Source organism: Tamandua tetradactyla, chromosome 5 (assembly GCF_023851605.1).
Source record: "Tamandua tetradactyla isolate mTamTet1 chromosome 5, mTamTet1.pri, whole genome shotgun sequence".
Taxonomy (NCBI): domain Eukaryota; kingdom Metazoa; phylum Chordata; class Mammalia; order Pilosa; family Myrmecophagidae; genus Tamandua; species Tamandua tetradactyla.
Genome location: NC_135331.1, coordinates 169,297,009 through 169,313,351, shown reverse-complemented (window position 1 = coordinate 169,313,351; position 16,343 = coordinate 169,297,009). Strand labels below are relative to the sequence as shown.

The 16,343-nt window shown below is 34.2% G+C and overlaps 1 protein-coding gene across 3 annotated transcripts in view; it reads left to right on the top strand.

Moving 5' to 3' along the window:
• Positions 1-16,343, top strand: part of CDK19 (cyclin dependent kinase 19) — a 213,780-nt gene that overhangs the window by 125,876 nt on the left and 71,561 nt on the right. For all 3 annotated transcript variants that reach the window (XM_077162654.1, XM_077162655.1, XM_077162653.1), the window contains 2 exons: positions 7,437-7,547; positions 11,399-11,539. In XM_077162654.1, coding sequence (XP_077018769.1) covers positions 7,437-7,547; positions 11,399-11,539 — 252 coding nt within the window. The remainder of the gene's footprint in view (positions 1-7,436; positions 7,548-11,398; positions 11,540-16,343) is intronic.

Below are 16,343 nucleotides of genomic sequence, written 5' to 3'. Positions count from 1 at the left end.
GGGGGAACACTGACCTCCCTGAAGCTTATGACTGGTGCCTAAGCAGTGTCACTAAATTAAAGCAAAAAAATTAGGGCCATCTTGGTGTGAGGGCCATCTGAGTTACTGTCTTTATAGACTCCTTTTCAGAGTATGAGTGCCACCTGCTGGAATGCAAAGACCAGCTCCAAAAACCCTCTCAGAGATATGAGAGTGTCAGGTTTCAAAATTTCAGTTTTAGAAATAATGGGGCATTTTGGAGTTAGGTGAATCCTCTGATTAGCCATAAAATAAACTGCATCATTTATATTCTGTTCTTTTGGGGGGCAGGGGGAAGGGTTGTGCAAGGACATACATTTTTAAAAATGATACACTCAGTGCTTTCCAAAATAAAGTCACTGACACTCTTCTCACCAGTGGGACAGATAGATGGCCAGATGAATCATACTTATAGCAGATCAAATAAGAATAGAAAATTGGAATTTCTTTGAGATAGCAGAGTTATTGAAGCATAAGAGGACTCTTTCCATTCAAGTCTTCTCTTCAGATATAAATGGTGTTGTGCCCTAGAAAAGGATTCTGGTACCCATGGGGGCATTTGAGATTTAGAGAACAGAAAGTGGAGACAAAAAGAGAAGAAAAATGTGTGGGTAAAAATACAAATAGGTTGTGGAATTTTTATTCTAGCAAAAAAGTCTAGGATTTATATTGTCTTATGTTTTGGACGGTGAAAAGTGGACACTTTTTACACTCATTACATGCCTTTGAGGGGGATCAGATAAAATATTAACATGTCTGTTGCCCATTCTTCTTTAGACTCCTTTTGCATCGTATAACTATTCTATGAGTATCTGGCATGGGTCACAGGAAAATCATGGTATACTTAACTGACATTTAGAAATTCTTAAAACATATTTGTAGTTGCATGATGTCATGCTGAACAAATATTTGTGAGACAAAAGATGAAAGTCCATTGTTGAAATCTGATTTTGCCAAGAATTTAGGGAAACTACAAGCTGATCATTTCCTTCTTTCATTATTTCCCTTCTCAGAATAACCCATAAGAAGCTGAGATAATATGATAGTATGCCCTCTTGGTAAATAGATTTCTACAGAGAAAAGTCCATCTTTTGATATGTGCTGTTTTTTGTTTTTAATTTTAAGAATAATGCTTTTTTTGTAGAAAACAAAATAAATAGAAAATAGAAAAACAAAAACAGGCATATTTCCTGTTTTGTAAACATTTTATATTTTATAGCCTTCTTTTGTTCTATCATATCATTATAGCATAAGACCTTTTCCATGTAATTAAAAACTTTTAGTAAATCTCATATATAAGGCTACAATATTTGTATATACCATAATTTACTTATCAGTTTTCTTATTACTGCATTCTAAGCATTTAGATTATTTGCTATTTTTGTTCATTTGTTTCCTTACATAGTGGTAGAGACGTCTACATTTTTTTTTTCCTTGGTAAATAAGGATAGAGAAAATACTCTTCTGTTGAGCTAGGCCGTAGATAAGCTCAACGTTTTATAAGTAAATTAACTTTGGAAGTACTACTGATTGAGTGAATCTCTACTTTAATTCCTCAGGTGAGGACCCTTGTCCCGGTTACTATTTTCTTTTGGATTATCTAGCATTTACTTCAGGAGACACCCTTATTGCATCCCTTTGCTTTTAGGGTTATACACCAAGCTAAATATATGCTGAGTTATTAAGAGCTATGCTTCTGCTCTTTACATCAAGCCAGCACTCTTATACTTCTGTAAGAGTGATTGGTAGCTGAGAGGACCATTCCTCTTTAGTAAGTGTAGCTTATGGAAAGCTAGTGTCCCTGGAATAAGTAGTTTAGACATAATCTATTCAACTTATTAAAACCAAAATCATTTAAAACACCTTTTGAAAAGAAATAATATATGAAAGGGTAGCAACATTTTATGTTACAAGCTACTGACTGGTTTATTTTGTGTGTAAGAACCAGGTGAGTTCAGTAGACATTTAATTCATTTGACAAATAAATATCAAGTGCTTACTATGTGCTAGGTACCATTTTAAGCACTGGAGACACAAAACTAACAAAAATTTTTGCCTTTGTGGAGTGCATGTATTAGTGGAGAAAGACAGATAATAAATAAGATGAAATAAGTAAATGGTACCTAGTTCTACAATTCCTTAACCAAAGTCTTAGGAATAGAATGTGTTTTGGATTCAGAATTTTTTCAACTTTAGAAAGGCAATATGATACATACACTATTTATTACCTAACACTCAGGGAAGTCTGAGGTAGCAGTCAAACCTATTAATAATGTCTCTTGAAATAAAAGTATGAACATTTACATTCAGTGTGCTGAAGACTACAAATAGCTTCATGTCAGTTTAGGTCAGATATTGCTGCAAAATTAATAATAAAGGATAATTTTCAAAAAAGGATAAAATCATGACTGTCATACAGATATAAAATGAACACGTTTAAGATTTTGTTTAACTTAATTAGATGAAGGAACCCATTAGATGTTATCACTCATTCACAGAAGAATCTTCAGAAAGACAAATTTATCGATCAGAAATATTGAAATGAATATGTAGATTAACATATTTCAAGTTGTGGGAGGAAAGTCAGTGAACCTCTACTGGACAGGCAGAATTTGTATGTTTATATATAAGAATTGTTCTCCATTATTGTCAGTTATCTAATATGTACAGAGTTGTAAAATAGCTTCCCTAGAGTCAGAATCAGATAACCTGAAAGAATGTGCCCTTGACAGTGCATATTTTTCTGTTGAAAAACAAATGAATTACTAGAGTTACATGAACTACAAGAAAGTTTTCATTTTCTGAGCTCTTCAGAATTGTAGATAATTGTGGATAAGGAATATAGATCCTGTAGTATGTTTGACAGTGATAGTATTTTGCAGAAAAATAGAGGTGGGGGAGGCAGGTTGCAGTTAAATAGAAGGCCTGGGGAGACTCTCTGAGAAAGTGGATATAGAACTAAAGCAGGTGAAGTTTTTTGCCTGAGCAACTGAAATAATGGAGTTGCTGTTAAATGAGATGGGGAAGAGGAGTTGGGGTGGGAGGTAGTGGGAGGTGGAGGTAATCTCAATTTTGGCCCTTCGAATTCCAAACTGAGATTTTGAGTAAGCAGTTGAATAAAAAAAATATGGAGTTCAGGGAAGATGAGTGGGATCCACCTCACCCTCAAACTCCCTTGTTCGGTGACCTGACTGTGAGACATGTAGAAGAGGCAGCCAAAATGTGGTACCCTTTATCTGTAAGAGTTGCCTTCTCCACCACCCTATTGTCCCTGTCATCTTCCCAGTGATAACAGAGAATTCCTTAGTGACACTTCTCTGTGGCTTACAACGCTCCCCATTATTTGGACCTTGCTTTATTTTTTGCTTTGCTCCTCAGACCTGTCCCTGGCAACAACAGAGATGATCAGTTTTATATTTCTGAAATATTCTGGCTCTAGAGTGAAAAATGAATTATAAGAGGGAAAAATATAGACATACCTAACAGTTTGTTTGCTATTTCTTTGCCTCAGTCTGCTTTCACTTTGATATTTAGTGATTTACAGAGACCTGTAGGATAGAAAAAGTATATGGATATACAGAAATAGAAAGTATGTATTGCTGCACTAGAAAATGCAAATTTGGGGTTTAGGAAAAACTTCTTCGTAAATGTTGGTAGTTGCAAACTTTACCCTTTTCCTCTCTGTGTGCCATATTAAAAGCTGGCCTAGAAATACCATGCAGCTGTCAAAAAGAATTAAGATTTCTGTATACTGATATTGAGAGATTTCCAGAATAGACTAAATAAAAAAAAAAAAAGTACAGAACAGTGTGTATATTGTGTTATCATCTATGTAAGAGAGGGGAAAATAAAAATATACATTCCTATTTCCTTTTATTGCATAAAGAAACTAATATAAATTGTTACCAGTGGAGGCACAGGGAATAGGAGTGGTGTTGAGACATCTCAGTTTATATTCTTTTATGTACTTTTGATCTTTGAAACATGTAAATATATTAACTATTAATAATTTTTTAATATGGAACTTAAATGAATTTATTATAGAAGGATCAACAATTCGTAGTTACAGAGAATCATTTTTTTAGAGATGCTGATTAAATATTGCTACATGTGACATCCCCTCTCCCAGACAAGTGGCATCCAGCAGTCAGGGGTCTATGCCAATGTTCGGTGTTTCAAGAGACTGGCTTAGATGCAGAAATGGAATGTCATCTTCCCACTGTAGTCTTGGGTAGGGACTTAATAAAAAAGTTGGGTAAACTCTCCCAAGTCCACCAATACCAAAAAATTAGAAAAAGAGGGGACCAAGTCAGCATGCTTTGGGGCGAAGCCTCTTAGCAGGGTCCATCTGCTTGAAGGCTGGCCATGGCAGTTGTCACAAGAGGGGTCATTAAGCATGTTACTCAAGAACCAGGAAATCTAACGCATTCAAAAGCAGTAATCTGTCTAGATATAACTTTACTTCCCTCTAAAGTACAACTTTCTCTGATTCCATCATTAATTAGGAACTAATAATATCTTAGAACTGCATCTGAAGCAAGAAGCAGGGCTGCTTAAAGGAATCACTAAGACAGTTTTTAGGCAGTGGCAACAGAGATAGCAGCTGGTATTCAAGCACCCCTTAGTCCTTTCTTCTCCCCACTCCCAAAGGGTGTAGCACTGTTATGTCTTTCCCTACTGGCTCTTCCTTTCTACCTATATCCAATAGGTAATATAGCTAGAAGCCTGAAGCAGGCTGTAAAGAGTAGACTGTTATTTAAGCATGTTAGGGGCAGCCTATCTTAGCACTTACCTTTTAGCTATGTTTCAGGGCATGCTGGTTGAAGGGAGAACACTGGGAGTCATACCCTGGAACGGTGCCTAATTATAGCTGGTAGAGCACTTTCCAGCAAAGGGTGTAGGTAAGGATCAAGAGCTGAGATGCAGAGCCAAAATGAGGGAATTGAGGAACTAGGAAATGTATCATTAAAAGTAGTAGAAGTAGACAACTGGGGGATGGTCCATAAAGATTCCAGACACCAGAGGTAGTTTTTTTTTAACATGATCCCAGCACAGGCACTTAAGGTCATCTTTACTCATTTTAAGGTATTAGAGTGGGTAAGCAATTTATTTCTCTCTGTCTCATTGATCTGTTGTGTCTTTCTTCCCCACTATATTGTGGCAAAGGCAAAGAATTCAGCTGTAGTGGAGAAAGAATGAACTTTGAAATCAGGCAGATCTATTTAAATCTAAATGTCTTCTCTTTCTAGTTGTTTGCCTTTGGTAAGGTTATTTTATCATTCTGAACGTCTGCATATCATAGCGTTGTTATAAAGATTAAATGAGAAAAAATATATGTATATAATCATGCAAATAGAAAGTATTCAATAGAAGTTTCTTTACTCCTTCCTTTTTGTATATTCCTCAGAATTTTACATTTAAAAGATATTAAAGATATATATCAGATTGAGTATGTTTTTCTCTACCTATTAATGCTGAACCCTCTTTTAAGGATAGTCTGAGGCAGGCATGTTTATATGGCTTTTACCTTGAGCAGCTAATGTCATTGTTGTTAAATATTTTATCATGCAACTGTCTGTTATATGCTAAGTGCTAAGGTTTCACTTACTGTTCTCATCTCTCTCCTTATTAGAATCCAAATTGAAGCTTGTACTTTGGGAAGACCTGTTCCTCTTCTCTCTTGACAGGACCTCTTCTTCACACCAATTTTTGTTAGTGGATATGAAAGCCATCCCTTAAACTTATCAATCTTCTAAGAAAACCTAAACCACAAACTCTAGGCATCTCTAAGTATAGGGATTGTTAAATATCTTTCCTTCTTTGGTCAGATATTTATAAAGCACCAACATGGTACTAGGGCAGATATGAATAGTATTAATACATGATTCCTGCCCCCACCCCCAGGAACTTTTCCTCTGGTAAAAAATATATCACATATCAAAATATAATTAATTCTTTAGCAATATGATATTACATTTGTTTACCATTTTACTGTTTTCAGAGAACTTTCTCCACTATTTCATTTGAGCCACATTATAACCTCCATGAAGTTGAATGAATTGGGTAAATTCCCATTGTAAAGGTGAGAAAACTGAATCTCAGAGTGGTGAAAACATTTATCCAACAATAAATATCGGGTTTAAAGAAAAAAGTACCTGCACAGAACCTAGTAAGAACCAAATAATTTCTCTCACATTTGGGGCCTAGATTTAAGATATTGCCATCAGAGATTCCCAGTAGCACAGAAGAGAGACTTACTACCATTTGAAAAAAAATGTTTTTAAAATTTATGTGGTACATGATGCAGGTAATTTTTCAGGGAAAAAGCTAAATTTTTGCTTTCATGACTTAAAGGTACTGAGAACAACCATACATCCTACTCTGCTTCAGTGTTTCCTAGTGTTTGGGGAATGATGGTGTAAGAGTCTGTTTAAATTTTCTGAGGGGATAATATGACATGATCTTTCAAAAGCCTTAAAAATATGGGTCTTTTGAAGCAATAATTCTAAGATTTTATCCTAACAAGTAATCAAAGATGTGTACAAAGACTTCGCTGTAAGAATATTCATTGTGGTCTTGATGTTGACAGTAATGGCAGTGGTATTAACTGAGGGCTGACCATGGGGAGTCACGTGGTGAGCACTTGACAGGCAATTTGTTCAGTTACTTGCTGGCAGCAAGTCTGAAAAAAAGAAGAGTCATTTTTTTAAACCCACATTTTGCAAATGAGGGGACAGGAAAGTGAGGTTAAGTGACTTGCTGAAGATCACAGAGTTAAAAGGTAATAGAACCAGAATTTGAAACCAGATCCAAGTTTCATCCCAGAATTCATCCTTTGATCCATTATGCTGCAATCATAATTTGTTAACAAGACAATCTGGAAATAAGATCTACTACTAACCAATAGAATCCATGAAATACTTTGTAATCCATAGAACATTTTGTAATCATTAAAATCCATGTTATAGAAATGTTTTTAATGGCTCGAAAAATGGTCAAGATTTTTTAATGAAAAAGGCAGGATACAATGCAAAGGCATATAGAGCAATGGTTTCTAAACTTCTCTGCACACTGGAATCGTTTGGGGGGGTTTAAGGAAATTGTGATTTAATTATTAGTTTGGGGTACTTAGTTTTGGAGTATTTCAGAGCTCTCCAGGTGATTCTAATATGCCAATTATTTTGGGAACCATTAGTTTACGTTATGCTTCCTTTTTAAAAACATACCCGTATGCATGGAAAAGAGATTGGAAAAATATTGACTGCTTATCTCTGAATAGTGGTATTTTTTCTTTTATTTTGCTTATCTGGATTTTCTAAATTTTCAAAAATTTCATTTTGAAGTTGTAGGAAATTCTTTATCTTTCCTCTGCTACATCTGCTAACAGAGTAGTGACCCTTCTCTTCCTCTTTATTCAGCTTTTGCGGGAATTGAAGCACCCTAATGTGATCGCATTGCAGAAGGTGTTCCTTTCTCACAGTGACCGGAAGGTGTGGCTGCTGTTTGATTATGCAGAACATGATTTATGGGTAAGTGTAAATTCACTTTACCTTAAATATTATTTTTTATATGTATTGAGACATACATGTATGTGATACATAATACTAATGCTTGCTCTGTTTACTATAGTTTGGTAAGTTTTGATTTGAAAGAATTTGAGCAATAACCATTAGCATTTTATTGACAATATAGCGTTTGTAATATTCAGAAATTTCACTTCAGAAAACTGTAATAAGAGTGAGAGATTATAATTTTATGGAAGTAATTAATGGCAGTTAATCAGTATACATGTGAAATGGTATACAAAGTAGTTCAAATTTAATCAGTTATGCATTTGTGAATAGTTCCTTATTCTAAGTTAAGGTCTACGTGTTGCAGCATTTTGCCTTTTAAAACTGGCTTCACTGAATAGAAAGGGTATCTATGATTTTCAAATTTTAAGAATGTTTTATCAATATATGAAAGAAGGACATGAAGGAAGTTCAAAACTCTAATTTCTAACTCTGTAAGTTAGTAGTCAAATATTTAAACATTTTATTAGAGGAATTCCTATCAGAGAATATTCAAAATTGGTAAAAAGTTCAAATTATGGATAATTAAATTTTGGTTCAATATGTTATGGTTTGTCATCTGTACAAACTACAAATCTGTTTAGGACTTACTCTAACAGACGCAGAGTCTTGAATGAACTTTCAGAGTTCAAGTTATTACAGCAGCTATTGATAAAAACCTTGAGTATATTTTTCTCAATTCTTTTCATGATTATCCATGAAAATTGCATTTCCCCCCTTTTTTGTGGCCTACATTTCTACCAAGATTTACTTGATAATTCATATATACTTCTATTTGAACATCAATAATGTGATGAATCACCTCAAAGAAAGTGTAACACATTGGATTAGTCAGCTCCCATAGGACTTTTCTGTTTGATATAGTGGGCACTAGCCACATGTGCTTTTTGAACACTTGAAATTTGGCTGGTACAAACTAAAATGTGCTGTAAATGTGGGATATATACTGAATTTGAAAGACTTAGTAAAAAAAAACTAAAATATCTCATTAATATTTTTATGCTGATTACATATTGAAATAATATTTTGGATATATTGGATTACTTAAAATATATTAAAATTAATTTACATGTTCCTTTTTTTTAAAAAATGTGGCTGTTAAAAATTTAAGTTACCTAGATAGCTCCCGTTATATTTCAGTTGGACAACTCTACTGTAGTATAAACCTTAATCTTCTGTGATTTCTTAAAATTTAGTAAATGTTGTTAACAGTTTTTTTTAAACAGAAAGCTATAAAAATAGCTTATTAATTTTCCAGTAGCATTTAACTATTTTCAGGCCAGTGGGGAGCACTGTTGACAATTCAACACTGTTGTTTGAGTAGGGTATTAAATGGCCTTCAGTACCCACTTTGGCATGTTTTGGAACATCAAGAGGGGTAGGAGAGACAGGTAGCACTTCTTCCCTTTCATTACAGTGTTTTTATAACCCACAGTATAGCATGTGGACATACAAATTTGAATGTCATAATCCAGTTGTTTTTATTCTAATGGAATTACTTTCCCTTTTCCTTTCTGATGATTTCCTATTTAATATAAGCCACTAAGAATATATCTTATTTCATTCTGTGCCAAAAGCAGTTGGAGCTTTTCCAGTAATTTTAATACAAACTTACTTGGTGATTTTACCCAAATACACTATTATCTCTAAATTTTTTATAGAATAGTAAAGATTTACAGGTTTGTTGGGTTTTTTCCCCATCTCTCATTCTGTGAGAGAATACTACTGGTACTTTTGACCTTAGGTATTTAATACTTTGTTTCTAAAGAGATTACTGATACCTATTTTTGTTGGGGAAAGCAGATACTACTGATTTTGAATATATTTTGAAACTATGCAAGTTTTGAGTCAATTAAAAAGTCATTATAAATACAGGAAAATTTTACAAATACAGGAGACATTTTTAATTGATATATCTTATATGTGCATATGCCATGTAATCATCCAGAGTGTACAAGCAATTGTTCATAATATCATCATATAACTGTGCATTTATCATTACAATTGACTTTTTTCCCCCTTTTTTGTGAAACATAACATATATACAAAAAAGCAATACATTTCAAAACACTTCACAAGAATTAGTTGTAGATCAGATTTCAGAGTTTGGTTTGGGTTACAGTTCCACAATTTTAGGTTTTTACTTCTAACTGCTTTAAGATACTGAAGACTAAAAGAAGTGTCAGTGATTCAGCAGTCATGTTCATTTGTTAACCCTACCTCCTACCTTCTCTGTTTAACTCCACCATCACCTTTGATCTTTCTCCCACTTTTTAGGAGTATTTGAGCTATACTCATTCTGATTTTTTCATGTTGGAAGGGGCTGTTGGTAATATGGAATAGTTGATATTCTGGAGAGGTTGGTCCTTCTGCATTTCAGGATTTACCTGGTCCAGGGACCCATCTGGAGGCTGTAGGTTTCTGGAAAGTTACCCCTAGTGCTTGGAACCTTTGTAGAACCTTATATATCATCCTTGGTATTCTTTAGGGTTGGCAGGAATGATTTTCGTTGGGGTTTGGAAAACTGTGATAATTAGCAATGTCTAACTGAAGCATGAGTAAGATGACCTCCAGAATAGCCTCTCGACTCTATTTGAACTCTGTCAACCACTGATACCTTATTTCTTTCCCTTCTTTTTCCCCTTTTGGTCAGGATATTGTTGATCCCATGGTGCTAGGGTTAGACTCATCCCTGGGAGTCAGGGAGACTTTCACTGCTGGATGTCATATCCCACATAGGGGGGAGGGCAATGATTTCACTTGCAGAGTTGGGCTTAGAGAAAGAGGCCACATCTGAGCAACAAAAGAGGTCCTCCGGAAATAACTTTTAGGCATAGCTATAGGTAGGCTAAGCTTCTCCACTACATACATAAGCTTCACAAGAGCAAGCCTCAAAATCAAGGGCTTGGCCTATTGATTTGGATGTCCCTAGTGTTCAACACAAGTGTGAGGGTTTCCCTGGTGGTAAAGTTTCATAGTTCCATATTTTTTCTCCTATCCCTCAAGAAACTTTGCCAATACTTTTTGATTATCTGCTTAACATACTCTGGGTTGTATCTAGACATTACAATAATCTATACAGGATTAAAGGCTCTTATTCTTATTCTGAGCTCCCTGTGTTTGGGTTGTTTAAATGATCTATCCAAACAGCTTGATTTAGATTATGTGTTACAGAAAATTTAGATTCTGGACAAAATAAACCTTTCTTCATTAAATTCTAAAATATAAACAATGTTTTCCTTATCCTTGTTTCTGAATTACCTTAGTCAACAGGAGACATTTATTTGTGAAATGTTTTCTTGTCTTAAAATTGCATCTGAACATATTTCCTTGAACTGGAAATGGTTCTTATGAAAGAATGATATTTATAGAATGATAAAACTACATGACATTTGAGGAGGCAGTCTAAATTATTTAGGCAAATTTTTAGATATCAAGCCTCTTACATTGTTTTTGTTTAATGAAAATCCTAATGGTTCAATAAATTCTGTCGTTTTACCTGGCAGTAACAGCCATATTTACTCTAAAAATACTCAGTTTTTAAAAAATTATTTTATTAGTCATTTTAACCATTTTTAAATGTACGGTTCAGTGGCATTAATTTTATTTACAGTGTTGTGTTTTACCTTCACCATAGATATAGTTTTGATTGTTTTAATTACACAAACTATTTTTCTAACTGTTGTTACTGGCTTTCAATAAGTAATCTTAAAATAAGGACATTTTATTGCCTTGATTGTATTTTAGTGACTAGATATTTAGCAAAAACTATATGTTATTATACTATGTTTTATTTTTTTAATTTCTAGCATATTATTAAGTTTCATCGTGCATCAAAAGCAAATAAAAAGCCCATGCAGTTACCAAGATCTATGGTTAAATCATTACTTTACCAGATTCTTGATGGTATCCATTACCTCCATGCAAATTGGGTGCTTCATAGAGACCTGGTAAGTATGTTCCTCGTGTGAATTAATCAATGTGTTCTTTTTCCCTCTTTCAAAAAATATTTTTACTTCTTGATGCAATAATAATAATAAAACATTGATTGTAGGCAATTTTGAAATTACTTGTAAGCAGAAAAAGAGAAGGAATAAAAAACATCCATATACCTACAACTCAAAAGATCATTATTACCATGGCATATATTCTTTTATTATACTTTTGCACAGCTATAAAATGTAGATGTGGTTTTTAAGCAAATTGTTAGTATTATTTTAGCGGGGCAGTGGTGTGAAATAATACTTGTTTATTCATACCGTTCTACCTATTATTATTGTTCATCATTAGTAAAATCAGTAATAATTAAAGACTGAGTCCTCATTGTTTTTATCCTTAAGATCTAAGCATTGCATCTGGTAAAAATAATGTTATCAGTATTAAGAATAAAAAAGTGAATACATAAGTCTAACAGATATAATATATTTTTAGACAAATTAACCACAGTTCAAGTGTTTGATTTTACTTTTTTTTTTTTATTTTTTTTATTTTTTTTTATTTTTTTTTTTATTAATTAAAAAAAGAATTAACAAAACAATTAGAAATCATTCCAATCTACATGTACAATCAGTAATTCTTAATAACATCACATAGTTGCATATTCATCATTTCTTAGTACATTTGCATCGATTTAGAAAAAGAAATAAAAAGACAACAGAATAAGAATTAAAACAATAATAGAAAGAAAAAAAACAAAAACCTTTACCTCACATGCAGCTTCATTCAGTGTTTTAACATAATTGCATTACAATTGGGTAGTATTGTGCTGTCCATTTCTGAGTTTTTATATCCAGTCCCGTTGTACAGTCTGTATCCCTTCATCTCCAATTATCCCTTCTCTCTTTTTTTTTTTTTTTAATTAACGGAAAAAAAGAAATTAACCCAACATTTAGAGATCATACCATTCTACACATGCAATCATTAATTCTTAACATCATCACATAGATGCATGATCATCATTTCTTAGTACATTTGCATTGGTTTAGAAGAACTAGCAACAAAACCGAAAAAGATATAGAATGTTAATATAGAGAAAAAAATAAAAGTAATAATAGTAAAATCAAAACAAAACAAAACAAAACAAAACAAAAACCTATAGCTCAGATGCAGCTTCATTCAGTGTTTTAACATGATTACTTTACAATTAGGTATTATTGTGCTGTCCATTTTTGAGTTTTTGTATCTAGTCCTGTTGCACAGTCTGTATCCCTTCAGCTTCAATTACCCATTGTCTTACCCTGTTTCTAACTCCTGCTGAACTCTGTTACCAATGACATATTTCAAGTTTATTCTCGAATGTCCGTTCACATCAGTGGGACCATACAGTATTTGTCCTTTAGTTTTTGGCTGGATTCACTCAGCATAATATTCTCTAGGTCCATCCATGTTATTACATGGTTCATAAGTTTATCTTGTCTTAAAGCTGCATAATATTCCATCGTATGTATATACCACAGTTTGTTTAGCCACTCGTCTGTTGATGGACATTTGGGCTGTTTCCATCTCTTTGCAATTGTAAATAACGCTGCTATAAACATTGGTGTGCAAATGTCCGTTTGTGTCTTTGCCCTTAAGTCCTTTGAGTAGATTCCCAGCAATGGTATTGCTGGGTCATATGGCAATTCTATATTCAGCTTTTTGAGGAACCGCCAAACTGCCTTCCACAGTGGTTGCACCATTTGACATTCCCACCAACAGTGGATAAGTGTGCCTCTTTCTCCGCATCCTCTCCAGCACTTGTCATTTTCTGTTTTGTTGATAATGGCCATTCTGGTGGGTGTGAGATGATATCTCATTGTGGTTTTGATTTGCATTTCTCTAATGGCCAGGGACATTGAGCATCTCTTCATGTGCCTCTTGGCCATCCGTATTTCCTCTTCTGAGAGGTGTCTGTTCAAGTCTTTTCCCCATTTTGTAATTGGGTTGGCTGTCTTTTTGTTGTTGAGATGAACAATCTCTTTATAAATTCTGGATACTAGACCTTTATCTGATATATCATTTCCAAATATTGTCTCCCATTGTGAAGGCTGTCTTTCTACTTTCTTGATGAAGTTCTTTGATGCACAAAAGTGTTTAATTTTGAGGAGTTCCCATTTATTTATTTCCTTCTTCAGTGCTCTTGCTTTAGGTTTAAGGTCCATAAAACCGCCTCCAGTTGTAAGATCCATAAGATATCTCCCAACATTTTCCTCTAACTGTTTTATGGTCTTAGACCTAATGTTTAGATCTTTGATCCATTTTGAGTTAACTTTTGTATAGGGTGTGAGAGATGGGTCTTCTTTCATTCTTTTCCATATGGATATCCAGTTCTCTAGGCACCATTTATTGAAGAGACTGCTCTGTCCCAGGTGAGTTGGCTTGACTGCCTTATCAAAGATCAAATGTCCATAGATGAGAGGGTCTATATCTGAGCACTCTATTCGATTCCATTGGTCGATATATCTATCTTTATGCCAATACCATGCTGTTTTGACCACTGTGGCTTCATAATATGCCTTAAAGTCAGGCAGCGCGAGACCTCCAGCTTCGTTTTTTTTCCTCAAGATGTTTTTAGCAATTCGGGGCACCCTGCCCTTCCAGATAAATTCGCTTATTGGTTTTTCTATTTCTGAAAAATAAGTTGTTGGGATTTTGATTGGTATTGCATTGAATCTGTAAATCAATTTAGGTAGGATTGACATCTTGACTATATTTAGTCTTCCAATCCATGAACACGGTATGCCCTTCCATCTATTTAGGTCTTCTGTGATTTCTTTTAGCAGTTTTTTGTAGTTTTCTTTATATAGGTTTTTTGTCTCTTTAGTTAAATTTATTCCTAGGTATTTTATTCTTTTAGTTGCAATTGTAAATGGGATTCGTTTCTTGATTTCCCCCTCAGCTTGTTCATTATTAGTGTATAGAAATGCTACAGATTTTTGAATGTTGATCTTGTAACCTGCTACTTTGCTGTACTCATTTATTAGCTCTAGTAGTTTTGTTGTGGATTTTTCCGGGTTTTCGACGTATAGTATCATATCGTCTGCAAACAGTGATAGTTTTACTTCTTCCTTTCCAATTTTGATGCCTTGTATTTCTTTTTCTTGTCTAATTGCTCTGGCTAGAACCTCCAACACAATGTTGAATAATAGTGGTGATAGTGGACATCCTTGTCTTGTTCCTGATCTTAGGGGGAAAGTTTTCAATTTTTCCCCATTGAGGATGATATTAGCTGTGGGTTTTTCATATATTCCCTCTATCATTTTAAGGAAGTTCCCTTGTATTCCTATCTTTTGAAGTGTTTTCAACAGGAAAGGATGTTGAATCTTGTCGAATGCCTTCTCTGCATCAATTGAGATGATCATGTGATTTTTCTGCTTTGATTTGTTGATATGGTGTATTACATTAATTGATTTTCTTATGTTGAACCATCCTTGCATACCTGGGATGAATCCTACTTGGTCATGATGTATAATTCTTTTAATGTGTTGTTGGATACGATATGCTAGAATTTTATTGAGGATTTTTGCATCTGTATTCATTAGAGAGATTGGTCTGTAGTTTTCTTTTTTTGTAATATCTTTGCCTGGTTTTGGTATGAGGGTGATGTTGGCTTCATAGAATGAATTAGGTAGCTTTCCCTCCACTTCGACTTTTTTGAAGAGTTTGAAGAGAATTGGTACTAATTCTTTCTGGAACGTTTGGTAGAATTCACATGTGAAGCCATCTGGTCCTGGACTTTTCTTTTTAGGAAGCTTTTGAATGACTAATTCAATTTCTTTACTTGTGATTGGTTTGTTGAGGTCATCTATTTCTTCTTGAGTCAAAGTTGGTTGTTCATGTCTTTCCAGGAACCCGTCCATTTCCTCTAAATTGTTGTATTTATTAGCGTAAAGTTGTTCATAGTATCCTGTTATTACCTCCTTTATTTCTGTGAGGTCAGTAGTTATGTCTCCTCTTCCATTTCTGATCTTATTTATTTGCATCCTCTCTCTTCTTCTTTTTGTCAATCTTGCTAAGGGCCCATCAATCTTATTGATTTTCTCATAGAACCAACTTCTGGCCTTATTGATTTTCTCTATTGTTTTCATGTTTTCAATTTCATTTATTTGTGCTCTAATCTTTGTTATTTCTTTCCTTTTGCTTGCCTTGGGGTTAGCTTGCTGTTCTTTCTCCAGTTCTTCCAAATGGATAGTTAATTCCTGCATTTTTGCCTTTTCTTCTTTTCTGATATAGGCATTTAGAGCAATAAATTTCCCTCTTAGCACTGCCTTTGCTGCGTCCCATAAGTTTTGATATGTTGTGTTTTCATTTTCATTCGCCTCGAGGTATTTGCTAATTTCTCTTGCAATTTCTTCTTTGACCCAGTCGTTGTTTAGGAGTGTGTTGTTGAGCCTCCACGTATTTGTGAATTTTCTGGCACTCTGCCTATTATTGATTTCCAACATCATTCCTTTATGGTCCGAGAAAGTGTTGTGTAAGATTTCAATCTTTTTAAATTTGTTGAGACTTGCTTTGTGACCCAGCATATGGTCTATCTTTGAGAATGATCCATGAGCACTTGAGAAAAAGGTGTATCCTGCTGTTGTGGGATGTAATGTCCTATAAATGTCTATTAAGTCTAGTTCATTTATAGTAATATTCAGATTCTCTATTTCTTTGTTGATCCTCTGTCTAGATGTTCTGTCCCTTGATGAGAATGGTGAGTTGAAGTCTCCAACTATTATGGTATATGAGTCTATTTCCCTTTTCAGTGTTTGCAGTATATTCCTCACGTAT